The sequence below is a fragment of the Sturnira hondurensis genome, unplaced genomic scaffold (assembly GCF_014824575.4).
Source record: "Sturnira hondurensis isolate 20B ecotype Veracruz unplaced genomic scaffold, ASM1482457v3 Scaffold0006437, whole genome shotgun sequence".
Classification (NCBI taxonomy): Eukaryota; Metazoa; Chordata; class Mammalia; order Chiroptera; family Phyllostomidae; genus Sturnira; species Sturnira hondurensis.
Genome location: NW_028079068.1, coordinates 6,930,360 through 6,958,225, shown reverse-complemented (window position 1 = coordinate 6,958,225; position 27,866 = coordinate 6,930,360). Strand labels below are relative to the sequence as shown.

Below are 27,866 nucleotides of genomic sequence, written 5' to 3'. Positions count from 1 at the left end.
CATTAGTGGCCTCGTCCTCCTTTTAAACAGAGATAGAAACAAAGAACATAAAATTAAAAAAGCAATTTGCTTAAAATTACCTGGAGTAGGGGCGGGGCACAGAAAGAGCTATTTGAGATTAAATTATTGCTCAAAAGACTCTGTAGAAAAGTAAAAGGGTTTGCTCCTTAACAGTTTGAATGAGACAACACGGATGTCCACTGTTTGAAAGACGCAGGATCGATAGAGATGCTGATGAAAGCACTTAAGTTGTCTCAGTTTGAGTTCATGAAAGAAAATATCCAGAACAACTGTTTCCTCACCCACAACACAAAATACTAATCTATAGGCCTGAAACTTTTCACCCGGCTTCACTCATCCACTCTGCTTTCCTGTTTCCAAAAACTCCAGCAAAGACACAAGAACTGGGAAACTGAAGACCGAGTGGCATTCTTGATCCCCGGGTTCGCAGATCACGTTTAAAATGCTTCAAGACATGACACTATACAATCCTACAATGTGCCCTGTTCTGGGAGGAAAAAAGTACTGTGAAGAACATTATTGGGGTCCAGATTAAAAATTAAAGTATTTCATCACTGCAAATTTCATGACTTAGACAACTACACGTGGTTCTATGAGAAACACACTAATTTTTACGGCATGGGGGTATTAAGGGGCAAACTGGCATGATGTCTGCAACCCATGCTCAGTGGCTCACAACACATGTGTGTGAGAGTTTGTGTGTGTGTGTGTGTGTGTGTGTGTGTAGAAAGAGAAGGACAAAGCAAGTGGGAAAATGTTTAACAGTACAAAAATCTGAGTCAATTTCTTTGATCTTACAACTCTTCTGCAAGCTAAAAATTGTAAGTAAAAAATATAACAAATAAACTTTAAAATCCTATTTCTTATAGTATCTTAAAAAATGCCTTTACCACATGCCTATACACAAGTAAAGTATACACACACAAACACATCAGCTTCTAATGGTACAAGAGTGGACTTAGAGTAAAAATTAGTTACCGGTGGTTCTTTCCTATCATTCTACCAGAACTGTGAGGAAAGCGCTTCAATTTTGGAAATGAACTAATTTTTTATTGCATTAATTAACCTGCTGTCAATAAAAATTATTTTTGGAGCTATTAAAATACATTAATAGTCACATAGCTACACCCCAAATATGTTTAATATATTTTTTAACTTAACAAATCTCCAAAATGGTCAATGATATAGTTTTTAAACTTCTACCCAGGGCTTGACTTTACAAGAAAAACCTGTGGAATATCTCCACTTTAAATTTCTCCTAAAACTCAGTGAAAGCCCTGATCAGCGTGGCTCAGTCGGCTGCAGCTTTGTCAGGAAAGCAAAGGTCGCCGGTTTGATTCCCAATCAGGGCACGGGCCTAGGCTGAGGGGTCAGTCCCCCATTGGGGCACGCACAAGGGGCAACCAACCCATCTTTCTCTCTCACATCAGTGTTTCTCTCCCTTTCTTTCTCCCTCCTTTTTCTTGTCTCTAAAAATAAAATTAAAAAAATCTTTTAAAAAATTAATTGAAAACATAAAACACAAAATTGATGGAATCTGCTGCATGAGTAAAGTGGTCACTGCTAAAATATATTACATTTTCTCTTAAAAATAATATATTGCAGCAAGCTTATCTCTATTCTGAACAAGGATCCTACCAAATTAAGGCATCTTTATTACCCAAAGCAGAAGGACGGTCACGTTATCTCTTAGCTCCCCTGAAAACAGAGTTTAGAATGCACATAAAAAAGGTAAGTCTCTGCCTTTGTAAACTGGTTTCTCTAAGGGCAAAGTACTTGCTACAGACCAGGTCTTCTGTATCTATAACAACCACCTCTCCCCACTATACCAGACCACAGCAAACTTTTTAAGGAAGTCCACTGAAAATGATGTCACAGAAGTCCACAATAACATTCTTTTCAGCCAGTGTCCTTTGTAATGCAGAGATTCACGGGTGAGAAATTTTCTGGAATACTGAATGGAATACTGAATTAATATTTTCTAGAATACTTTCTGGAATACTGAATTAATACATGTTAATTCTAACATGTATTACTCCATTTCCTGTTCTTAACCAGATTGTTCTCATCACCCACGCCCATCACCCTGGTAGTGACGTGATTACGAATATACTGTTTTACCAGGGACGCCCAGGCCCACTGGAGTGGCCAGGGCTATCTCCCTCTCTGTTGAGAAGGCCCACCATGCCACGATGCTGTTTACTTCGCACATGTCTGTGCTTACCATGTGCATGCATTTTTAATGCCTTCTTCGTGTCTGCAGTAATTGTAGCTGTGTCCACGTGTCTGTCCCTGAAAGTCCCCTGGGAGTGGGTCCAATCCACTATAGGTTAAAAACATAGCAATAAGCAAATTTGCTAAATTGTGCCCCAAATAAGATGACCTAGGCAATGGGGATCCAAGTTGGAGCTCTCTCCCTCTGCAGCCTTTAGGTTCTCAGTCTGTGTGAACCTGTTTCATCGTCTGTAACAGGAATGATGCCCATTAATATCAAGCATTAATTCACACCAGGTAAGATGATGGACCCAAAAGCTTTCCATTAAATAAAAAGTACTAAAACCAAGTATCAACTGTTTTCTGTTGTGATGCTGGTTCCTAATAAAGCTCATGAGCATGATGGCACTACCCAGAAACACTCTGTATTTCATTTGGGGTTTAAAGCTATGGTTCCAGGTGACTGGCTGGCTCTGTTACTGAGAACCAGACCAGCTAAGGAAATGGTGAAAGGATTAATGTGTAATATCTAAGCAGAAAATGTATATAAGTGGGTTTATTATCTCCAATAAAAGTGGCCCTGTGACACTGACTGGTGTTTTTTCTTATAAAGAGAATATTAAACACAAGTCTGGAATTAAATTCACAGCCCGTTTTAAATGAGCAGAGGGTATTTAGACATATAGATAAGTGTGGGACATTGTGACCATTTGTCACAGAAGATGGAAGAATAGGAAGAAGTTAGCTTGAAAACTACTCTAAACTTTTGATCTAATCAACAAATTTCTGTGACAATGAAGACATCTGATAACTTTGCCACAAGTAATCATGAATTATTAGTGCTGATCATTCCATTACATTTTGTAGAAAACAGCTTGGTGCTGTCTGAGGAAATCAAATTCTGCCCGGGGCTATGTAGCTTACCTCGAATTATTTCAGAATCATCTAAAATGACTCATTTTTCTATTAAAATGATGAATGGGCTAAATGAGGTATGTAATAAATACTGCAGGTTTGTAAACAGATTCCTGCTCTCTAGAGAATGGAGGCCTTACTTCATTTAGTAATTCTGCCCCTTGTAATTTTCGGGAGAAGTCATCCTTAAAATACAGTTCATACAGAAAAGAGTGGAGAGTCATAATGGAAAATGGGGAACGTCTTTATGGTTAAAGGAATAACCCAGGATACATGAAAATACACTCTCCCACCCTCAAAGCAGAGCATAGCCCAAAACACCAAGAAACACAGACAGAGCCCTAACCTGTATGGCTCGGTTGGGTGTCATCCCGAAAAGGGAACCTCGGTGGGTTCGATTCCAGTCAGGGCACATGCCTGGGTTGTGGGGGTTGTGAGTTTGGTCCTCAGTCGGGATATGTACAAGAGGCAAACAATTTATGTTTCTCTCTCACATTGATGTTTCTCTCCCTCCCTTTCTTCCCTCTCTCTAAAAATAAGTAAATGAATAAACACAGGAAGAACAAACTCGGTTCCATTTAAGAATCATACCTTAGCAATAAAACCAGGTATGTATAGGAATAAATACAGAGCAACTGAAGAATATCTAACATTATGAAGCATTTAATGTCCAGTAAACGAAAATGAAGCAGACCACATTGAACCTGGCATATCACACACTCAACATCACCACTGTACAACTCACTACTGAATCCACGAAACCAGAGGTCCACGCATGACAGGCTGGGAGCAATTCCCCACAGCTGTCAGAGCTGACAGTGTAAGACTGGCCATTGAAGACAAAGTGGAAAGATCGATGTTGAACACAAAGGAACACATTTGCCTTACAGTCTCATTCAAAACATAATATGCAAAACTCTTATTTGGGATTCCTAAAGACTGATGGAATTCACTATGCTTATGTTAAACTTTTAATTTGTTACAGGTTAAAGCAAAGACTCAGGACCATATTTCTTAGCCTCTTCAGTAGGAAATGAGATTATGATGTTAGTTCAATAAAATCCCAAGGCCCTAATGGCAGTTCATTTCAGACCGAGCAGTGAAGCAAATAAGTTAACAATAAATGCCAGGTCATTATAAAGAGATAGAATTATAACTAACTCTTTGCACCATCTTTATCTATGGATTTTTACTCAGTGCTCTCCATACATTCACCGTGACACCCATAATGACCCAAGTGATGGGATGTCAATATGCTATTTATGGCAGGGCTACCACACAGGACACTGCTCAAACCAGATTTGCCCTGAGCCAACCAGCTTGCAAGAAATTTGATGCATTTTTAAATGCATATTTAAGTGCATATTGGATGAACATAGGAGAGAGTTGCTCCTCATAATTGTCTTTAAACACAACTAGTTGTTGGCAAGAACATCAACAGCATTATACTCAACTGTGCTATTTTCTTCTCTAATCACTTTGTCACCAAGGTCAGACAGGCTGAGACAGTCCCTTAGAAAGAAGCAATACGAGCAAATTGCAGTCACCTCTACATTGTGTTCACTGGACAGGCTTGCCAGTCTTGACAGTGAAATTTAATCTCCACTCCCAGAATGCTCAGCCATTCTCTTCTCCAGGCCCCTCTGTCTCTGCTCGGAGGGGCCTCGGAGGGGCCTCGGAGGGGCCTGCTCTCTTGTTTCTCCAAGGCTACTTGGTAAGGTTAAGGTCCTAGGTAATTCTGCAGAGCCGCACGAGAAGGGTATCTGACTACATGTACTTGAGAAAGTATGTTCAGCTGGTTAAGTTTTGGGTCTATGAACAACACTGAAATCTGTAATAACAGCCCTGCTCTTTCTCTGGGTCTTTACCGTAAAGGCCAGGCTGGCAGACTGAGACAGAATCCGCATCTCCTTCCTACTGCAGCAGCAAACACACACCTGAAGCCGCCCTGGCCCTCCCGGGCTAACACTCTCTGGTTAACAATCCCTCCAGAGCTCTCTGCACACCATCTGGCAAAAATAATGTTGCCTTAACACACACAGGAAGTAAGGGCCACGCATAGTAACAAAGAACACAAAGAGAGAAGACACCTTGTGCCGGAAGCGCCAACGGCCTGCTGAATCCACACCCACAGAAATCACAAGGTGCAGAGCACTCTGCTCCCACCGGTCTTGAGGGATGCTGCCCTTGACCTTCCCTGGTAAGACAGTAACTGAGCAAGTGAGAAGGAATAAGACTCGCAGATAGATCCCAGGTCCCATTCTTACTAATAATATTGAGGAAAATATATCAAACTGGCTTAGATCCCCCGAAACATAAAGGAGAAACTCTACATTTAAAACAGTGCCCAAAAGTGCAACTCAGAACCACCGACTTCATTTTTGAAATCGAAAGCAAATTAAAACTCCACACATGTGGAAACAACTGGGACTCAGCGTCTACAGCAGGGGTGTCCAATTCATTCTCACCGGGGGCCACATCAGCCTCACGGTTGCCTTCAAAGGGCCAAAGGTAATTTTAGGACTGTATAAATGTAACTACTTCTTAACAGTTAGGCAGGAGCTCAGCGCTGCCGCTGGGTAGAAACAAGGTGCCGGACTGAATTTGGCCCACGGGCCTTGTGTTTGCCACCGGTGGTCTGTAGCAAGAAGGCCGGCCCGCAGCATGTATAACCCAGAGGGATCGCACTGGCAGGAGCTAAAATCAAAGTACTAAACTGTACCCCCGAAATAGCAAAAAGTAAAAATTAAAAATTTAAGCATCTTCAAGTGCCAAGAAAAGAACCCAGGATAACTGCTGCCACACTGTCACTTCATTCATCGGGATAATTTCAATGACACTAAAAACCCCAACTGATCACTCACCGCTTTTTACACAGAACATCAGGGCATGAACCTTACCGATCATGTTAAAATTACAAACCCACTGTAACCTCTGCCCTTGGGCAGGACCTTACTTATGTGGACAGCGGTGGTGCCTTATCAACTTTAATTTAGTCATTCCCCTCCAGATCCCACATTCAAAACCTTTTTCTCTTCTACCATGAAATCTCGATTGTCACAGTTTGAAGCACAAACCAAACACTGAAAAGGACACAGCACAAAATTAATCAATTCTTCCTGATTGCTTCACTGGTGCATTTCAGACAAAAAGGAAACTAGGGATGAAAAGTGACATTTTGGTGAAACAGTCACTTAAATTTGCAAAAACTAGATTTATGCATCTACCTACCATCTTTTCCAGTGTTTTTTTTTCCTAGACCCTATTAGGCTTTACAAATTCAAAATCATAACATAAATAGAAAAATAAACCCAAGGTGACCTTCCCCACAAACCCTACACTGGCCTGGAGACTCTGAGGAAAAGCAACAGGTTTACTTCCCCTGTGCCTCTCCAGCAACTACCAGTGCCTGGCACAGAGCTTAATAAACTTATGATGGAGGGGAATGTGGAAAGGGACCAAACACCTAAGGATCTGGCGAATGATCTCTGTCTCCATTCACTTCTTCCTCGGTTCCGACCTTCACACTTCACTAGAATGAGTTGTCGACATGCCCATCTAACCATTTCATTTCTCCCCTCCAAACCTCGGATAAAAACAGTCCAGGGGTCTATGGAACTCACACCCTTAGCCGTGCCAACTTGCTCCATAGTCCTCCTCCTTCAACACTCCTTGTACCGCGTGCCCCACTCAGCAGCTCCTGGGGTGCCCCGCCACCCCCAGGCTTCCATGCTTTTGCCCGCACCACCACAGGCTAGACCACCCCGACTCCTCAACCCCACGAGCAGTTCCCACACGTCAGGACTCAGCCCAGGCGTCACTTCCCTGGGAAATCTTTTCTGTTCTTTCCCATTTCCTCTCCTCCCACTTCCAGGGCTTGGGTAGATTCCATTCTCCATTTATTTAATCAACAAGTCCTTGTTGACTGCCCACTCTTTGCTAGGCACTGACAGATATTGGGCACTCCAGTGTGTGCTGAGTGAGTAAATGAAGATGTAGCAATGAGTTAAAAGAAAGCCCCTTTCACAAAAGTGAGACTTCCCACAAAAATGGAAGCAGCATGGCTCTGTGACTTAACACTTTTTAACATTATTTGAAATATATCTGTCTCCCACATTATACTGTGAATTCTCTAAGGACAGGATTTTGTCTTTTTCATTTTTATGTCTCCACAATTTAATGTGCAGTAAGTACTCAATAAAACACCTGTCTAAAGAATGAAGAATAGTATTGCACATTTAAGTTTATAAACTCCAGAATATTTCACAACTACTCCCTTAAGTAAGTAGGGCTTCTTTTCAAGTTTAAATTTAAGGAGAAATGACTAATGTTGAAACAGCCTAATGAGAGAAGAAAAAAGAGTCCATCAAATTTTAACTGACATTTTAAAAAAGAAATCAAATATAATTGCAAAGCCAGAAGAAGGCTCCCTGTTCTTTGACATGTATGTATACAAAAAACCCCTAATGACAGAGCAAATTAGATTTATATGCAGGATATCTCAGAAGATACACAAAATGGCAAATCACATTAACTGTACAGGTTTCCTCTTTTTTGGTCTTCATTCTTTACAAAGGTGCTTTCCTGCTCCTAGGAAGTGTGGCTTTAACGTGAATTTTAATGAATAGTTCATGGAGGTAAAATGATCAGTGAACTGCCTCCCCCAAAACCTCTGGGTAAAATCAGCTCACTAAAACACTGGTATCAGTCAGAGGGAGAAGGAGGGGCTGCTGTGCTCTTCTTGAATCTAAAGCAGGACTCGTGGCTTCTCCAGCTAAAGCAATTCTTCCAAAGGGGAAAGTTTCGATCCGATCCTATCTTAAAACTTCAACTACAGGGCGACCATGACACTGCCCTTCAAAGAGCTTTAAGAAAGCCAGCTGCTACAACTGTGGGAAGAAAGCCTGAACTCACATCTAAGGAGACAGCAATCTAAATGTCAGCTGTCAGGGGATGAGGGGAGACGAGAGGGAAGGAGGAGTTCGTTTTATTTGATGGTATCATCATCACATCAGTTTGGGGTTTTTCCCCCTAGTTTTCCTGAAAGACAGCTTTCCAATTCCTTCAAATGCGTGAAACCCAACCTTTACTTTTGCACAGGCTGCCACACTGAGGTTCTAGACAAAGAGGAACAAATCAATGTTTGACCATCACTCGGAGTCCCACATCTTGGGGTTAAGGATGACAGGAGCGGGGACTCAGCACTCGCAGGAGATCGATGTTAATGCTCCTGGGGTGGCTCTCACATGAATCACAGGTTCGGAGGATGTCTGCTTCCCCAGCTCGGCATTAGGGAAGTCAGGGACAACAGAAGGCTGGACGGTCCACACCCCTCTTTTCACAAGGCGGTGGGGTACAGAATCTGAAACCCCAGGCGGTATCCATGGGGGGAAAGCCAAAAGCAACTGTGTAACCCTAAACATTAATTATATGTGCACTATTGCTTAATTTCTCAGTAGTTTTTTCTAACTTTCAATTGTGGTAAAATACACATAAAGTTACCATCTCGCCCATTTAGAAGCCTCCAGTCCAGGAACGTAAAGTGCATCCCCACTGCTGTGTGGCCAATCTCCAGGATCCTCTTCACGCTGCGAACCCGGAGCCCCACGCCGTTAACAAGCTCTCCCCTCCCTCTGCCCCAGCTCCCGGCACCCGCACTGTCACTCACTGTCTCCACGACTCTCACGACTCGGGAAACCTCACGCACGCAGGCGGCACAGTATTTGTCTTTTTGTGGCTGGCTGTTTTCGTTTAACACAACCTACTCGAGGTTCGCCATGCTGCAGGATGAGTCAGAATCCCCTACCTTCTTAAGGCTACGCACCACTCCACGGCCTGGACACACCCCGTTTTTGTTTATCCACTCATCTGTTGTGCCCGTGGGCGGCTGCCACTTTTTGGCCACTGCGAACAAGGCTGCTACGAGCGTGCGCATGCAAGTGTCTCTCTGAGACCTTCTTCGGTTCTTCTGGTGAGACACCCAGACGCAGGACTGCTGAAACGTGTCATAATTCTACCTTCAATTTCCTGAGGGGCTGCCACCCTGCTGTCCACAGCGGCCGAGCTATTTTACTCTCCCACAATGTCGCTGTCAACCCTGTCATCGTCTGTCCTTTTGACAGCAGCCACCTTGATGGATGTGAGGGGGTCCCTTAGTAATTTACATATTTTCCAAGTTTTCTACAATATCCCTATATGACTTTAATAGTTAGAGGAAAATCTAGTGAAATATACTCAGCCATTAAAAATGATCACCTAAATATATACTTACTGGTATAGAAAGACCTTTACTATAGAGTCTGATTTTTTAAATGTGAAGGCCATTATAAGAGTTATACAAGACTATGTTTATTATCACCTATGGTTGGGGGTATGCATATACCCATACTAATATAAATGTTTTTTACAGACTTAATGGAATGTGAAAAGGAATATAAAAACAGTAAGCCAAAACTTAACAGTAATTATCTCTGGAGAGCGGTAATTTAAGTGACTTAATGTTTTTGTGTCTGTTTTCTGACCCTGACCCACTGAACATGTGTGGTTTCTAGAATAATGAATAATTACAATAAAGGGGCAGTTTGATAAATATGTTCGGAGTCATGGGGTACCTACATTACTGTAGACAGCCATGTTCCTATGGCCACAAACTACTGTTCAAACGTCTGACCCTCTGAATTAGATGCAATCCTAGTAGAGAGAAGACTGATTCAAAGACAAGAGGCAAGAGCTGCAGCACAAAATGCCAGCCAAGGACCCTGCCAACCCCTAGAAACTAAGAGGCTTAACTCCACCTTCCCTAACCACACCCACTACTGACCGTCTCGACCCCGGCCTTCCAACTGGGAGGCTGTGACATTAGTGAAAATGACTCTCCAGAGTAGAGCAGCTATGGGCAGTGACTGCCTTACTAAGCACTATTGTCTTTAATTCTGAAATTATCCCCATTATCCCCCCTTCGTGACAAATGGCCATCCTGCCGCCTCTCTCAGCCTCAGTTCCGGTCAACATGTGTTGTCCTTCACGGTGGCCACCAGCCAGTCACCCGACATTCCTTAATCTCTCACCTCTATTCTAGCTTCACTGTTTCCTCACTCAGCCTGGACCCTAGTTGACTCACCAAAGCAGTGGCTTCATCACACACTAAGTTCCTTTCATTTGCTTTTATTGGTATAGTCATAAATTAGCCTCTCAAAGAAAGGACCAAGAGAAAGAATAGGAGAACAGAAACTGACCCTCTTCCCAACATTTCTAACAATTCCCAACAGCCTGCTGAACTAAGGACGCCCCTCCCAGTCGTGCGCCCACAGTTCTGCAGTACAGAATCACAGCTGACTTCCCCCGTGAGTTCTCTCCAACGAGCACTAACGGTTCTGAGGAGTTGCTCGTGGGTTTCTGGGAGGCTGAAGTGGGGCGTGAGCAGTCAGGACCCCGAGCCTCGTCAGAGCAGTTCTCCTTTCATCCAACAATGGGAAACTGCTGAATAACTTATGTCACACAGAGAACACAGAATATTATTGACCATTAAACACTGCATTTCAGAACATTTGGTTATATAAGAAAATGTTCCTGATGCTGAACACTACATAAAGCATTACCCAAGTTCTTCAATATGTAACAGACCTGGGAATAAAAACTCTTTATTCAGAGGGAAACACATCCCAGTGTCAACGGTGGTTGTGCGAGAATGACAGATTGATGGGTGCCTTTTAAGTTTTCTTCTTTCTATTAATAATCATTTTTAGACACGTTTATATAATCTTTAAAATAAAAAAAAAGTTTTTTCTTTCCTTTAAAAAAAAAAAATGGCTCCCCCACGCTGACCAGTGTAGCTCAATGGAGCGTCGTCCCACAATGCACAAGGTCGCCAGTTCCATCCCCGATCAGGGCACATGCCTGGGTTGCAGGTTCAGCCCCTGGTCGAGACGCATACAAGAGGCTATTGATGGATGCTTCTCTCTCACATCTCACCCTCTCTTTCTCCCTCTGTTCCGCTCTCTCTAAAAATAAATAAAATCTTAAAACAAAAACAAACAAAAAAAAACAATGGTGGCTCCCCAAAGTCCTGGCTCTATGTTTTCCCCTTTCTAAGTCCCAGAGAGTGACTGGCCTTTGCTAGACACCTCCCAGACGAACAGCTGATGGTTGCCGGAGCAGGCCCAGGGTTTTCAGTACAGGGAAGTCAAAGGGGAGGAAGGAGGGCCACTGCACACACACACTACCCCTTCAGGCAAGATGCGGGACCTGTGTCTTGGCACTGACTTGTACCACACTCGTTCTGAAGTTACCTGCCTTAAAAAGTCCTTCATGGTTAATCTCAGCAAACGGTCAACTATTTGTAAACGGCAAAAATCAAGGAAACCTCAGCAAAGGAACGTGAATTTTATCCACACTAATTGTTGGCACGGAGCACGGAACTGTTCCCAAACATCAGAGATTTCCTTACAAACGGCACGTTTCTCTTCCATTTTAATGCTCACCAGGTGCTTTGCTTTGGTGCGTTCCTCCTCACTGGACACCCGCTCTCGGAGAATAGCCCTGGTCAGCTGCTCGTTGGCCAGAGCCCTCTCGCGCTCCAGGTCTTTGCCTTGCTTTAGTCTGAAAAGACAAGAAAGGTCTAAGTAACAATGAAAACACTTAATAGTTGACATTATTTTTTAATGAAATACTTAAATAAAAATAGAACCAGCTGAAATCACCTTGATTTCAGTTTATCAAAGCAAGTACCTTTTCTAGTAAATCCCCGCGCAAACTTTCCTGAGCATTTAAAACAACTGTTCAAATACATGCAGTTTATCCACATGACTGCTAAGCTGGTTTTACAAAAGTCTTCTTATGTAAAACTGAAATCTGCCCACCTAAAAATTCCACCCCTGGTGCCACCATCTGCCCTCTGGAGATATAAATAGTAAGTCTAATCAACTAGCCATCGACAGGACAAATATTTAAAAGTGACCATCTCCTCCCCCTCAAAATGGGCTGAAATCGACTGTTCACTGAACACGCAGCAGGCACTGTAGGAGGCGCCGGGGACGCAGTGCTGAGCAAGACGGACATGCCCCTGTCCTCATGGATCTCATACTGCAGCAGGCAACTCAAAGTTAAGGTGTCTACCCTCCCACTGAGTAACTCCCATCTGCCAACAGTCCTCATGTGCAAAACTGGCCCGACCTTTCAACAGCAGGGCCCCTCACCTCTGGAACCACTCCAAGGTGTCCCTGGGCTCCAAACCACATGTAACACAGCAGACACCATCTAGCAAAGTAAAACAGCAGAACTGTACCTCCCAAGACCTGCACACAATGCTCATTCTATTAATAAAGCATCCAATTGCATTAGGTGTATCAGTAACCTCATCACACAATTACATCATATTAAGTTACCACTCACTAAAACCCCTCATTGTACCTGAAAAAGATAAATTATGTTGGCACCGATCTTCACCATAGAGCCTGGCACATAAAGGTATTCAGATAAGTGAGAGTACATTTCAGTCTAATTTCATGGACAAAGATTTTCTGATTGCCTTTTCTTCTTGGAGAGAATAACCCCTCTATACCATCATATCCCCAAAGGTTTAAGCGATGCTTTGAAAAGGTAAAATTGTTATGTCGGTGTAAGTGAACTTCTGAGTGAAATCTACTGTATAAGTGGAAATGATGAGCAACAAATTGAACTTAATACTAGTCTATCAAAGTTTACTTTTAAAAACTCTTGGAAAGGGCTGAAGGAAAAAAATTGTTACTCTTTTTAAATTACTACATCATCCTGATACCCTATGATTCTCAGAAATCAATTACAGCAGGTAAAATCACCTTGTAAAATATATTCCAAAGTTATAATGTATTCCCTTAAACCTTGTTTTTGTGTTCTCAAATAAAGATAAATAACAGAAACAATTAAAACCAGCACTTTGAAATTCTCAAATGCAAAAGTAACTGCTTACGAAATTTTTTCTTAAGTAACAAGAACAATTAGACTCACACAAACCAAATTTCTCTGCATTACATCACAGTAAATTTCACAGTGAGAGCAGCAGCACCATGACTCCACCCATCGACTCACTGGGCATACATGATGACACACCTGGGAACTGGTTAGAAATGACAGCTCTCAGATACCGCCCACACCTACCAGGACCAGAGTCTCAGCAGCAGGGGTGAGGGGAGCAGAAAACTGTCTTTTGGTAAGGCTCCCAGGTCACACTAAAGGTTGTGGGCTGCTGCCCTCACATACCAACATGTACCCAAATCAATGCTGGAGAAATATAAAAGGTGAATGACATTAAAAATGAGGTGGTCCACATGAGAATACTGGGCTGATAACTGTTGAGGTTACTGACTCCTATTACCAAACCGTGCAGTTAAAGCATTTGTACAAGCCTATCACCTGCAAGTAAAAAATATTATCTACTTAACAAGTAAGGTAGAAAGTAAAATACTAAAAATTACTATCATTTACGGATCACCTACTAGATGACAAGCACTGTGCTCACAAGGCACTTTAGATGCATACGGAAGACTATTATAAAAATTACATTATAAAACAAATTCAATACCACTAGATTTTTCTCACGTATACCACATTCAGTATATCACATTTTAAACTGTATTTTAATAATAAATATATTTTGTCTGAGTTCACTTGCAAATGGCATAAATTTTCATTACAAATGGAGTTACAAGTGGCTGAACTTTTAAGAAATATCATAAAGTTTTGCCCACTTAGTGAAATAAAAACAAAAAGATGAGCACAAAAACCTTCACTGTTATAATAAAAAATAAAGGTTCTTCAGCTTCCAACACTTGGTACAGATGCATGAACTCGAGTTGGACTCCGGGTCCAAATCAAGGCTCCACTGCTTCCTCGCTGAGCATTAATACTTCAGCTCATGCCCCTGGGTCCCGCCATTCTCGAGAGTAAAATGCAATGGCGAAATACCCATCTTTGTGCTATATACACAAAGTCTTAGCACAAAGCCTGTCACAGAATAAGCATTCAACATATGTGAGGTATTGGGTTGGCCAAAAAGTCCATTTAGTTTTTTGTGTAAGATAAAAGACACATTTTTATCAATAACTTGATTGATTCGGTATTTTGAGTATGTCAGCTATTCTCCCACTATTGGCTTCTAGTGGGTAGGGGCCAGGGGTGCTGCTAAACATCGTCCAATGCATCAGGCAGCCCCACAGCAGGGAATTATTTGGCCAAAATGTCAAGAGTACCAAGAAACTTTGCAAACCACTTTTGTCATGTTCAGTCAGTCAGTCACAGCACCTTCTCTATACACTGTACAAATCTTTTTTGTTTCAATTGTGCTTTTACCTTGCTTGAAATAGCAAAGCATAATATGCCAAAAACATTGTATATCTCCTTCCATCTTCAATATTAAAATGGCTGCACAAAAATTCACCAATATTGATTAGTTTTTTTTAAATGCATGCTGATATGACAGCTGTCACGATACAATCTAACAAAATTGTTTCAAATGAAGTTAGACAACTAAGCACTAGCAGAGGCATCATACAGAAGAAATGAAACAAACTTTTTGGCCAACTCAGTAAGTAGCAATAATAATAACAGTACCCACAATAGGGTCAGGAATACAAAGAAAGCAGTGATTTACAGGAAAGAAGAAAATCTCCAAAATTTTCACCAAAAAGTAGTTCTGCTTCCTTTTTATTACCTTCAGGGGTTTCTAAAATCAAACTCGGACAGTAATGATCTGGCAGCCCCGTCCCTGAACTTGCCCTTCTCTCTTTCCCACGTGTCTGTAAGCTCCACAAGGACAGGGACCTGGCGGGCTTGTATCCCTGCTACACCCCGATATCCACTACCCGGTAGGTGCTCAGCAAATACTTGCTGCATGTGCCAGCGCAGGAAGGAATGAATGACAAACGAGCGGCAGGAAACTGGGGCACTTAAGAAACAACCTGAGACAAGTGGAAGCCTACAAAGGCCGAGCCACCGCGCTGTGTCACTGGTGTGATTTAATCCCAGTTACACGGAGTCACTTAGAACAGACGGATGTTTTAATACTCTCATTGTAAAAGACATTCTGCACTGCACACCGCCAGAGCCTCCGCGGTAGCAGTACCTAATTATGACTGATTCTTGGCCGCACAGACACTGGGAGTGGTACAGACTGACTAAAAAGAAATTATGTTCCTTTCTTAACAAATCCTTACAGTTACTTTCATTTATCCTCACGAAAAGAGCTGTATCTTTAGGAGTTTGGCAGGAGGTCCCAGAACAAGTTCTCATTACCTACCAGCAACTTAGCTGTACAATTTCATAAACCTCAGTTTTCGCAGCTTCAAAATTTGAAGGTTGAACTATATCAATATATTTAAGTCCATATACTCTTAAGGTCCCTTGCAGTTAAAAGTTTTGCAAACATCATGCATTAAATATATTACCCCCATTACACAAACACTCGTGACAAAGGTGACGGTGAGGAGTGAATGAAACAAAAAGAGTACTTTCTCCCAATTGTGTAGCTTTCACTCAGTGGGCACTTATATTTCTAGCCTCATCCTGACAGTTTCCTGCTACTTGACAAAAATGGCACACTCAGTCAGAGTAAGCAGAATTCCCAATGCATTCAATACACAATTACTGGGTGACCGGCACTATCCTGGTCACTGAGAATAAAATGAGGAGCAAAGAGAGACGGGCCCTACCTTCATGAAGCTCAGACTCTGAAAAATGCTTTATTTGTAAAAAGTGAGGCCACTAAGAAGCGACATGAGTGAGCGCAGACACAGGAACTGAAATGTAACGAATAACTCATTTCGCCACACGGGGAAGGACACAGTGCCTTAAGGGAACGGCCAGTGGGGTCTCCGAGCTCTGCGGCTGCTGTCTCAGACAGCAGAGGCTGGCAGTGAGGGGCTCTTACACACACGCATTCAGGCACACCACAGCACACACACAGCACAGAACACATGAGATTTTCAATAAAAACTAGTGCAAGGCTTGAAAGGGCCCACTGAAGCTTAGAATCACCCCTGCAATTTTAGGAAAAAAGTTACACAATTTTAGAAGGCACCTCTGCTTGCTTTCCAATTATTTTGAAGGGCGGAGTTTCACAAAAATGGTGTAACTAGTTCAGGTTTTCACTTTAGAAGTAAAAGCAACAGATTAATTCCCTGGCTGGCATAGCTCAGTGGATTGAGTGCGGGCCTGTGAACCAAATTACCATGGTTCGATTCCCAGTCAGGGCACATGCCTGGGTTGCAGGCCAGTTCCCAACAGGGGATGCACAAGAGGCAACCATTCATTGATATTTTTCTCCCTCTCACCTTCCCTTCTCTTCCCCTCTGAAGATAAATAAATAAAATCTTTAATAAAAAATTAAAATAGCAATAAATTTTGAAAAAAAAGCAACAGATTAGAAGTTTCTAAATGTATCACTCCCCCAACCCCCCTCTCCATGAAAATCATTTACAGCAGTATTTTCCTCTAATAAGTTTCTTCTCTCACTGATTCATTTGGATCATTTGACAACTATTCTGCAAAGAACAACTGCTGTTTTCTCAGAGACCCCCAGTTCTTTTCCAAACACTCCTGTGGAGCCCTCAGTCTTATATTCCATCAAGCTGTGCTAGTCAACGGCCATCTATGAAAGTGCAGATATCCACAAGATCAAATCATTTTTTGCTATTTTGAGCCAAATCAGACGCCCAGGGTTTCAGAACCTCGCGGAGATGTGCGGCCCAGTGGGGCCCAGTGCGGAGCTGGGCGTCAGAGGCCAGGCTGTGGGTCAGCACTCCAGGAGAGAAGGGAGTGACCAGCTCCTGGACAGTGAAAGGCAGCGCTTTCCCTTGATGGTCCCTCCCTGTTAGGCAGAAAGAAGGCGGGAGATAAAAGGCCGTTCATTATTAACTTGGGTTTCCAAAGATTTAAAACTTACCCCACAATAAAACTACATGTACCAAGTGTCTCGGAGAATACATTCTCTTTATGTATTGGCATTTCCCACCTATTATTTCAGATCCCCTGGCCAAGTATTCTACATTTAAGCCCGTTAAATAAGTTTCATTTAAATTTCCTTCTTTTAAATACTTATCTCTCCCCATTTCAATTCCCTAGAGTTTTGAGGAAAGTAGTAGGAGTTTAATGTAAACTTTTCTTATTTGCATTAAGTAATTGGAAAGCTAGCCTAAGCTTAACGAAACAAACAGCAGTCAGCTCTGCCCCTCCACGGCGAGCCGGGCAACGCGGCCCTCTCCCCAGAACATTCTTGGTCGCGGAGAGGGTTGAGATGCCCAGGCAAAATCAAATTCTAAAAACCACGGAAACCTGCTATAATGAGTATCATTCGAATGTGTTATTTTAAATTGAAAAAATAATAATAAACCACTCATACACATTCAGCTTTCACAGATACCTACTATAAAAATCTAGTTCTATTTATTTTGGTTTGTACACAAAAACTAAAGGGTTTAAGAAAGTGGAAAGGACATTTTAAAGGTAACTGGAGCAAAGTGTTTTTCACATGTTCAACATCACTGTCTTCTCTGGAGGAGGCATTACTACCTCTCTTTTGTGTCACACGAGAAAAACTGGGCTGTGGAACGGACACGAGAGACGTGAAATGACCTGATCTGACTTCCCAAGCCACACCTCTTCAAGCTCCTAAAGGGTTCGCTCCCTCCAGGAATTAGTTTCCATGACATTACTCACCTTTGTGGTCACATAAGGGCAGTTTTAAAAGCCTGTACTATCCATAATTCTTTTAAAACAAGCTCACTTTTATTTGTTCTCATTATATCCAGCCAGCGTCTGCCAGACAAAACTATCACAGCCCTCGCCCAGCACGGTCTACCACTCAGCGGTCCTGTTTCTGTGCACTTGCATTCTGCTCATCTGGCCGCTCGCAATACTCGGATTTATCTTCGTGTAGGCTGACAGGTAAGTAATTCTACACAATTCTAGCTTAGAAAAACAACTTTATAATTTAATATATAAGGCCATTATATTACTGAGGGGAAGCTGACAAGAACCTCAGATAATGGGAGAGAATGAATGGGAAACTGAGACTGTTAAGAGATAAAATGGTTTGATGAAATAATTCTCTAACACTGGACAATGACCATTATACACAGACAAGATCTGCAAAGCACTGCAAAGCACTGGGCTCAGAAACACTGTTTCAAACGCTGAAAAAGAAAAATGAGGGGCTACAGCCTCAGAGGTCATTTTTAATGCTAATGATGAATTTTATTTTAATGCATCATACTCTGTCAGAACATGCTGAACCAGCATTCAAAATACTGTTTACTATTCATTTTTTAAACAGGAAAGCTGAGTCGGTAATTCAACAAACTAATTATAAGACTATTAAAAATAATGCCAGAACAAATACATGGCTTTCTACTAAGAAGCCCTCACAAAAATAAAAGTACATAGCAAGCTTCATACTTCTCAGATCAAACTGTTTAAAATCCTGAAAGAAATGTACGTCCACTGAGATTTCTAAATAAATACAGAGATATACATTTATGTAGCCATATTACACTCACATATCATACCTATATGTAGCTCTATTAACATCTATATGTATCTATGTGTCATATCTGTATTTGCAACAGATAAAGAGCTACCATTTATTAATGCTTCTTTTGTGCCAGGTGTAACTCACTCACTCCTCACAAATGTCTTATCAAACTGACCACTGTTTCAGAAAAGGAGGCTGAGGTACAGAGAAGCTATGCAAAGCCAAGGCTTACCGAAGTTATGAGTAGTGAGACCAAGGTCGCAAGGCTAGTGACAAGAGGTGCAGCCAGCCAGCCAGACTTTGGGAGCCCACAGTCCCATGGAAGAAGACAGATGCACGCACACAAATATATACGAGAACGTGAGCCATGGGCCAAGAACTTGGTCTTCTATACCACTGTAGCCAGACACTAAAATGCCTGGCCTTTGGCAGACTTTCAACAAATACTTCTGAAAGAGTAAGTACAGAGTATGAGTAAAGTCTAATACTATGGAACACTGGTACTCTTCATATAATGGTTACCTCGCAATAGCTAACACTGTCCTGGGAAGTCAAATAACTGCAATCTAGCTAACCATGCAGTAAATCAGTATTATTTAACCGCATTACGGCCTGGTTCTGAGTATAACTGAGAGGATATTTATTTCGTCCGTCTATGCTTCTACATAAATATCACTTAAAATGTCATTCAAATTTAGGAAGGCAGGTTTCCTGCCTTTCTACGAGAACATTAAAAACAAGTGATTTTGTTTTCACTCGCACTAAAATTTAGTCACAACCTGGAGGTTTTCCAGCAAAGCCTCCAAATGAAGCTGGAGAAGAGGCCACTTGGCCCACAGCGGGCGGCCCCTGGACGCGAGGCCCCGCCAAGCCCAGCAATCCCCCCCCCGGGGGTGATCACCTCCCACGTGTGCACACAGTGCGCGGTACTTTGTACCCCAAGTCCCTATTTCAGTTGTCTCTTGGGAACAGGTTGTACTTGTCCTGGATTTTCCTCGGGCCATTTTCTTATCAAATACACTCTCCTCCTAAACTAAAAAATGTGTTTACAATGGAAAACAATTCTGATTTTAGCTCCCAAGGTAATGTCTCCACATTCGTGGCCCCTGCGCCCCCTCCTCCCTCAGGAACTCAGTTAAACTCCCCGAGTTACACACACTGCAGCACCGTCTCCCCTCTACTATACGGACCTACGGCTGCTTGTTTATCTGCCTTCACTGTGTATTTAGAGACATCTTAAACCAAATAATCAACTTTTTACCTTAAAGCATGTATCCAAGGTAAAAGTGGGGAGGCAGAGACACATGCTGTTACACTGTGCCGTAAACTGTTTCATAGACGGCGTGGGATAAGACGCCCCACTAGAGACTTGTCTACAAAGCACCTGTGCCCCTCCCCCTCGCACGCGCACTGGGGAGGACACCCAGAGTCAGCTGGATAAGGGTAAACCCCTCCCACCGGTCCAGATGGGCAGGCCGTCAACTCCCCTGGCAAGCACTGGCCCCTTCCGAGATGGGCAGCTCCAGCCAGGGACAGACCACCAGGTGCAATGGCTTCCTCCTGAAGATAAGAAATGTGGGCAATATGCCCGGTTCGGTGACCTGAGAGACAGGGGTGGGCATCTTAGCAGCATCCTTGCTTGTGCAGCAGCTGGTATCTTAGTATCCTCAAGGATACAAAACATTCATCATGCCTTTTACAGTGTTTGGCACTTATGTTTCCTTTTCATAAAGATCCTACTTTTGCCAGGACACACACTTTGAAGTTATGCCCTTAGTTATTGTGGTTAAGTCTTGGGAAACTTGGCTCGAGAGAAGACATGACCATTCTCCATTCTGAGACTCACAGCAGGAAAGAACCAACACTTACTTCTCCTTTCTATTTCAAAGGCCTTGCAAGTTTGAACCAAAACGCAACCTCACCCGTCTACCTGCACTGCACCCCTCAGACACACACACCACCTGACCCGCTCCCTCTCTCCTGAGGTCAGGGCTTCAGTGTTAAAGCTCAGTGGGTTCCTCCCCCAAGACCAGAGCAGACATTTGTAAGGAAAGAATGATTACACAAACTCCTTTTTTTTTTTTACTCAAGTAGTCTTTGAATATCTAATCATTTTTCACTCATATGTTGAACTGCTAATCTGACTGATGCACAAAGTTTCGTACAGACTGCTGTCTTCACAAACTGTGCTCGTTACGATCGTTACATAATTGGGCTTCTCTATTCTTCTCCTGCTCGGAACCTTCATGGCACCTTTCCTCATCCTTCTTTTTGTTTGGTGTCATTTTGCCAATCCAATACCTTTTAACCTTCATTAAGGCTAAAACAAATTACTTGGTTTTAAGTGTACGTTGTATAAATAATGCATAGCTCTTGGTGGGCATGTGACGTGCTTTAGCGTAATCTGACAGCCTTCGTCTCTACCGGCAGCTGTGGTCAGTCACAGTTGTTAACAGTGTAACAACTGATACGCTTACTTTGATTTCTTCCATTTTATACTATGTTTACTATTAATTTGATCTCTTTCTTCTCTTTCCTTGTATTAATTTCATCTTTTTCCCCTTTGTGTCTTGTTTCCCGATCATAGCAAGTCGCTCGCCACCCTCTTCCTCTCTCAAAAGGCTCTGGTGGGGTCCTTCCGGGCGCCTCTGGTCACTCCCCTCCTGAACATCCGTCCACACTCTGTGCCCTACTAGCGTTTAAAAACGCAGTTCCTACTATTTTCTCAACCACTACACTCTGCAAACGCAGTAAGACGGTATCATTCAAATACTTGGACTTCCCCCACCACCCAACTTCTTAGCGAAGAAAGAGTTTCGCACTTTTACACTCATACAGTTCTTTAGGTTTTCTTCTCAAGAATTTCTCTTCAATCTCAAGGTCCCTTATCAGTACCTTTCGATGTTCCCAGTCCACCATTCGCGTGCACAATGCAAAGACAGATTTCATGGGCGTTTCCACTCCTCTGCGCCAAGTGCATTAATATCTCTTTCTTAGTATCTGCGTTGTAATTAATTTGTAATGTGGTTAGACTTGCTTTTCTTTAAGCATGTTTCTAAGATGGGCCACTCTCTCGGACGTTTACCTACGACTCCCAGCATCACATCCCTCTTCTAGCCTCTGCTTTGTGATTCGGGAGCTGGGAGTCTCCTAACCGAGTCTGCTCTGCAGCCGGGTCCCTGTGAGGCTCCGCCAATAGAGGGAGCCAGAGAGAGCCCACAAGGCTGGAGGAAGGACAGGCATCTCCCCTGCTTGCTGCCTGCGCCTTTCCCCCTTGCCCAGCCCTGCCCCACTGCTTCACACTGGCAGTAGCACTGTGCTCCTGCAGCAACAGTCTAATTCCGTCTGCGGTTTGCCCACACTCGCAAAACCAACCTCAGGGCACCCCACACTCTGGAGACACCACCCCTACCCACTGGGAGGCTCCTCAAAACTCTGAGTCCCAGACCCTGGCTTCTCCTCCAAGCTCAGACATACGAGCCTGCCAGCCAGGAGACACCCCCTCCTCAGATACCTGAGCTACAGTTCCAGAGCCCTGCCTCCCCCTCCAAACCCCAATATTTTAACAACTACTGCTTCCAGCCAGCGCTACCTCTGGGACTGCTTAGAGCTGCACTGTCCAAAGCAGGCGATACTACCCACACGTTGGCTCTGGAGCCCATGAAATGCGGCTCATCCAAACTCAGATGTGCTGTCGGTAAAAAGCATACAGTGGATTTTTAATACTTGGCATGAAAATGTAATATATCTCGTTAATAAATTTCATCATTGACTACATGTGAAAGCCAGAATCTTTCGGATATATTGAGAAAAATAAAATATCTTTGAATTATTTTCACCTATTTCTTTTCACGTTTTTGGAGAGGCTACTAAAAATTGTTTAATTACACAGATGGTTCAGATTGTATTTCCACTAAACAGCACTGCCTTGGTGTTGCTGTTTTTCTGCTCCATCGCCTCATTAACAATTCTTATATTAAATTCTCTTTATAAAAATAACTGATGAGCTTTGTCTCCTTAATGGACTCTGGCTGCGAGCTGATAACATTAATAAATTCTCTAAAGCCTTGCATATTTTTAAGTCTCTTTTTCACCCTGGCAGGTAAATGGGAGCTCAACACAGAATTTGGGGATTCTGGTCCTTTTTCTCAGGAATCCCTAGAATTCATTCTACCGCCTAGTTTCCAGTTGGGCAGAAGTAAAACCTAAACCCAGACTGATCCCATTTCCTATATAAGTCAGTGCTTCTTTCTGTCAGGAAGCTTGTACGAGCTTTCTTCCCTTGATCCTTAAGTTCAGAAACTCGAGCAGTTCATGACTAGGTAAGGTGAGCATCTTTTCTCATCAGCCCCGCCTAGCTCAGGCCTTTCAACTTGCAGATGCCAGTCTTTCTTCAGCTCAGTAATATGTTTTATATCACCTAGTTATCACCACTCCTCTCTCTCTCCCCTGTATCTCCATCCCAGAATTTAGTGTATTTTATCAACTGTAATGTGCATGGGCTTATTTCCCCCATCCTTCAATATCTATGAGATCACGATGCCTCTTAAAATGAATGTGCCCTGCAATCAAACGGCAACGGCTGCCAATGCTACAAACATGAACAGCACCTTTGAAACATTCTAACAGTTCTTGCTCTTAGAAGCACCTTTTCCGAGGGCTCTTCTCGTCTGCCCTCCTCTCTGGCTGGGACTTCTTTTCGTCTGCCTGCTCACCAGGGCTCAGGCCCAGCCGCCTGGCTCTATTAAGTGGAGGGGCCCGCTGACTAGCCCAGTAGTACCCCACTAGCAGATGATTTTCAACCCCTTGTCAAGGGAGCCAGGAGAAAGTCTCCCTCTTTGCATCTCCCACCCCAACCCACACAGACCAGCTGACAGGGACATGGAAGCCTAAAGGGTCTCTGAGGACCATTCAGAGAGACCGGGGCCAACTCTGGTGGTCCTTGTGCTGCACGCGCACTAACCCACTGGCTCACACCCATCCATCAGAGGCTTTTCACTATAAGCTGTATTTTCCTAAGAAGAAACCCTGAGGTGTAACATAGCCCACCTGGACGACAGGCTCTAGATAAGCACACAGGGCGCGAACAGCACCAAAACACAATCGAATAAGAGCCGTTTCGCAAAGGGGCAGAACAACACAGTCCCATTCTGCAGCTCACTGACAATAGTGAGGAGTAACTACGGAGCTGGTCTTAGGGAATCAAGGAATAGATGGCCTACATTCAGGAGCCGTGCTTTGATTCAACACTGCAGAGGAGTAATCTCACGGTCAAACTCCACGGCAAGCCCCTCTCTGCAGCGTTGGTGCAAGGCACGGGGAGGCGAGTGACGCCCTCTCTGGGAAGCTGGGAGCGGGGGGGAAGTTGTAAGTGCCACAGGACCACCCCACCGCCCGCTGTACAGGGTGCAAAACTGATTTTGTTCTCAAAAAACTGAGTAAAACACACTAACTGAAGAATAAATAGCCTCTTAAGAACCGAATTTTACATCACTGATCACAACCACAACTGCTACGCTCAGCTCAACTCAGGCCCTGGTAAAGCATCCCCACGGGTCTCACTTCTGAGCAACGGTGGCCCTGTATTCTGACTTCAACTGCTCCGTAACCTCAAAGGAAATATTGCAGAGCTGAAGGGGCCTCAGCCCAGACTAAGCTCGCCCTCTGTCGAGAGTCACTTGGGTCCTCAAAGCACAACAGGCCCGAGCCCACCACACCCGCTCCACACCGCGCTCACTCCACACTGCGCCCGCTGCACACTGCGCTCTCCTCGGTGACTGGCAATCCATTTTTCGGCCTCTATGACCCTGTCCATCAGCCGAAAAAGTCATTCCTTGGCAGATGTCTGATTTCTACGAAATCACACTAAAGAAAAAAACGAAGTCTAACAAAAACACATTGATTTGAAAGCCACACTGAGCAGTATACGGAATTTCATTTAATTCTCATCTTAACATAAAATGAGACGACAGAAGCATGTATCAGAAGAGCAAAAACTGTGAAAATCTGTATGATTCTTACCTGCTGTCATTTTAGGGTAACTGCTATTCATTCCCTTACTGGTTGTTTTCCGCCTCTGACTCAAAGTTAAATCATAGACATACTTTAAGTCAGAGGTAAGCATTACCCTTCAGAATTCACAATAACAAAAACAAACAGAGTGACCTGAAATAAAAACACATTAAGGAGTACTCCTCGTGAACCTAGTGCAGAGGCCACGGTGAGAACAAAGAATCACCCCACGGCAGACAGAGATCACATCTGGTCCTGCTCTTGAGGGAGCTACCAAAACCCCAACGCCTTCGGACAAAAAGCACTGGGACTGTTCACTCTCTATTCCACTTATTTTTAGTATTGAAAGTTTTAACATACAATTTGTGCCACTTAAATGGAAACATATGTTAAATACTCAACAAACAATACTGTAACAGCTGCCAGCCATGGAGTGCTCCCTGCGCCAGGTATTTTCACGGATGTTTTACGTAAGTTATTTCGTGTAACCCTCGCAAAAGTCCCTCAGAGTAGTTGTTACTCACTGTTCAGAGCGCAAGAAACCAAAGCAGAGAGAGGTAAAGAAGGTGTTCAAAATTAGATGGAAAACATGTGATAGAATTTGTACTTTAGATTTATAACTCCAATCTCCATGCAGTCACCATGCGGCATGATGTTAATTACTTAGCTGAAGCCCCTCAAAGTAAAATGTTCGGTGGCCCGATGCACACACCCAGTCGTGCTGCCCTCCCACCTTTGGCCCGTGTGTGCACAACACAACGTGCCCGTTGCCCAGCCCTAGTGCATCAGCACAAGCAGGCACAGTACTGGCGTCACGTGGCAGGAAGAGGCTAACGGATGAGAGACAACGCCCCTCCTTCCACCTCGTCCTTCTTTCACTCACAGACTCCTGAGGTCGCGGAATCCCGCTACAGCACGGAGGTGCACTCTGCACATGAAACGACACTCGGTTTAGGCGCACAAACTAGTGATCAGAGCCAACTGACTGTGACTACAAAACACCGTGTACAGCATGACACAAAAAGTTTAAAAGGTTTGTGTTAGGTCTTTTTTCCCTTTAGAGTTACTAAGGCTGAGAAGGTAATAAATCAACGTTTCGGGGGCTCTGTAAAGGTGGTGATCCTCCAAACCCCTTCCCCAATCTAAGTGGGAAGGACAAGGACCTGTGAGGTTGGCGGGAGGCAGGAGGATGCTCACAGGGCTTCTGAAACGGGCCCCTGACCGTGGAGCAGCCCTGAGCACCTCGGCACTGGGGTGCAGGGCCAGGGGAGGCCCGGCAACATCAGTCACGAACACCTCGGCCATGGCTGTTCACGTGGTACAACGATGTTTAATAACGTGAAAACTTCAGAATCACCAGGTAAACGGCATTCCTTACACAAATAAAACTCTATTTCCATGATGTTAACCACCATTTCTAAATTTCCACTCTACCACAGGCCTGAGGAGTGGAGGCATTTTAATGATGCAGTACCGTCACTGGCACAGGGCTCCGGTCCCTCACAGCGCAACCCCCGTGAGCTAAACTAATGCAATGAGTATTATCCATCGGCCCGCAGGAACTCACTGGGCCCCCTTCATTATTTACTTCACAATGCCCATTGCTACCATGTTGGAAGTAACAGCTGTAGCTATTCAAGATGAGCCCACTGGCTACTTACATCGTTTCTGACTTACAGATCACGGGAACAGTAATTCTCCATTCAAAAAAAAATCTAGGTAATCAGGTATGTTTTAAAATCAACCTACATTCTCTTACTGATTTCCCTCATTAATTATAATCCATTAAATATCAATAATCACTCATGTATAATATAATCAATATAACCATACACAGTCAATATAATCAATAAAGTACATTGGCTATGCTATTGCCACTGCACGAAAACCAATGGACCTCTCCATCGATTGTGTATCTTCATACCCTCTGCTACTTGAATTTTCCTTATGGTACCAGAAAAGTGGTATTTTAGAAGAACAATTTTAAAAACAAAAATGCTTCCATCATTTCCTGTCAAGGGAAGAATTTTAGGGCTTCTCACTGTAACCAATAGGGTTGTGAAAAGCAGCGAGAAACCACCTGCGTTCACAGCAATCCAGGACAAATCTCGTCACAGAGACCCAGGCCCAAATTCGATCGCTGACACTCTGCACAGTATCAGAAGTTTCCCACTTGCTCCACAGCTCACAGGAGGCCTATCTAGCTACAATTTTGCAGAGAAGATAGCTGTCATGGAGATTTGAAAAATGGTCCCTGAATCAGATACCACAGTTTTTATAAGCAGCTAGAATTGTACCAACTCATATTCAACTCCTTGTTAAAATAATTTTAAAGATAAATATATACTGTCAAGGAAGAAAAATTTCAGAGGTTACTATAAATTTCATTAAGATATATGGCAGATGTTATGTGGAAGATGAATATTCATTCCATCTGGCTTCTACGGCAGTCATTTTATCTTTATAGTGATTTCTAAATATCCCAACTTAAAATGCTTACATTGTACAAAAATTCAACTACAACACATTTGTGGTGCAAACAGTTTGTCATTTTTTTTGCTTTGTTCAACACGACTAAGTTTGTTAATGTATTTTGACAGACTTGCATAACATCCTAAAATGTTTTGAACAATACAGTTTAGGCCACAATGCAATATTAATGAGTGAATAATGTTCTTGAATATAAGGTTTAATATTTAATGATTCAGAGTGCTGCCTGGATTTGATGCAGAAGAAAAATGTGGTTTGGATTGTCAGGGGACCTGAGAAAGACTACGGACGCCACGCAAACCTTTAACCTAAACTCTGAGTTGGGGTCTCAGGTGTGAAATTGATGCTCTAAGCCAACTGAGTTCCTAGTACATATCTGTATTCACAACATCACACCGGGTCTCAAGTGTCATTCAACAGAACTTCTAAGTTCCTAGGAAGCCACGTGTCTGCGTCGAGAGGTGGGGGAGGGAAAAGGAGGGTTAGTGTTCAAGTAACACTGGGCAATCAAACACTTTTAGGAGACATATCGGCCAGCTGCATCAACATGTCAATTTGGTTATTCTTCTTTTTAAAAACACGTGGAACTGCAGTAAAATGACAAGCGAGATCAAACAGGGACTTATCTCCCCATCTTCTACAGAGGGAGGTGTCTAAGGACGCACAGGGAAGTTGAAGTTGGCTCAGTGTGTCAGTCTCATCCAATGACCTG

The 27,866-nt window shown here is 43.2% G+C and overlaps 1 protein-coding gene across 3 annotated transcripts in view; it reads right to left on the bottom strand.

The window, feature by feature from the left end:
* The window catches only part of CHCHD3 (coiled-coil-helix-coiled-coil-helix domain containing 3), a 268,860-nt gene that overhangs the window by 162,951 nt on the left and 78,043 nt on the right, over positions 1 to 27,866 (bottom strand). For all 3 annotated transcript variants that reach the window (XM_037049174.1, XM_037049175.1, XM_037049176.1), the window contains exon 4: positions 11,631 to 11,748. In XM_037049174.1, coding sequence (XP_036905069.1) covers positions 11,631 to 11,748 — 118 coding nt within the window. The remainder of the gene's footprint in view (positions 1 to 11,630; positions 11,749 to 27,866) is intronic.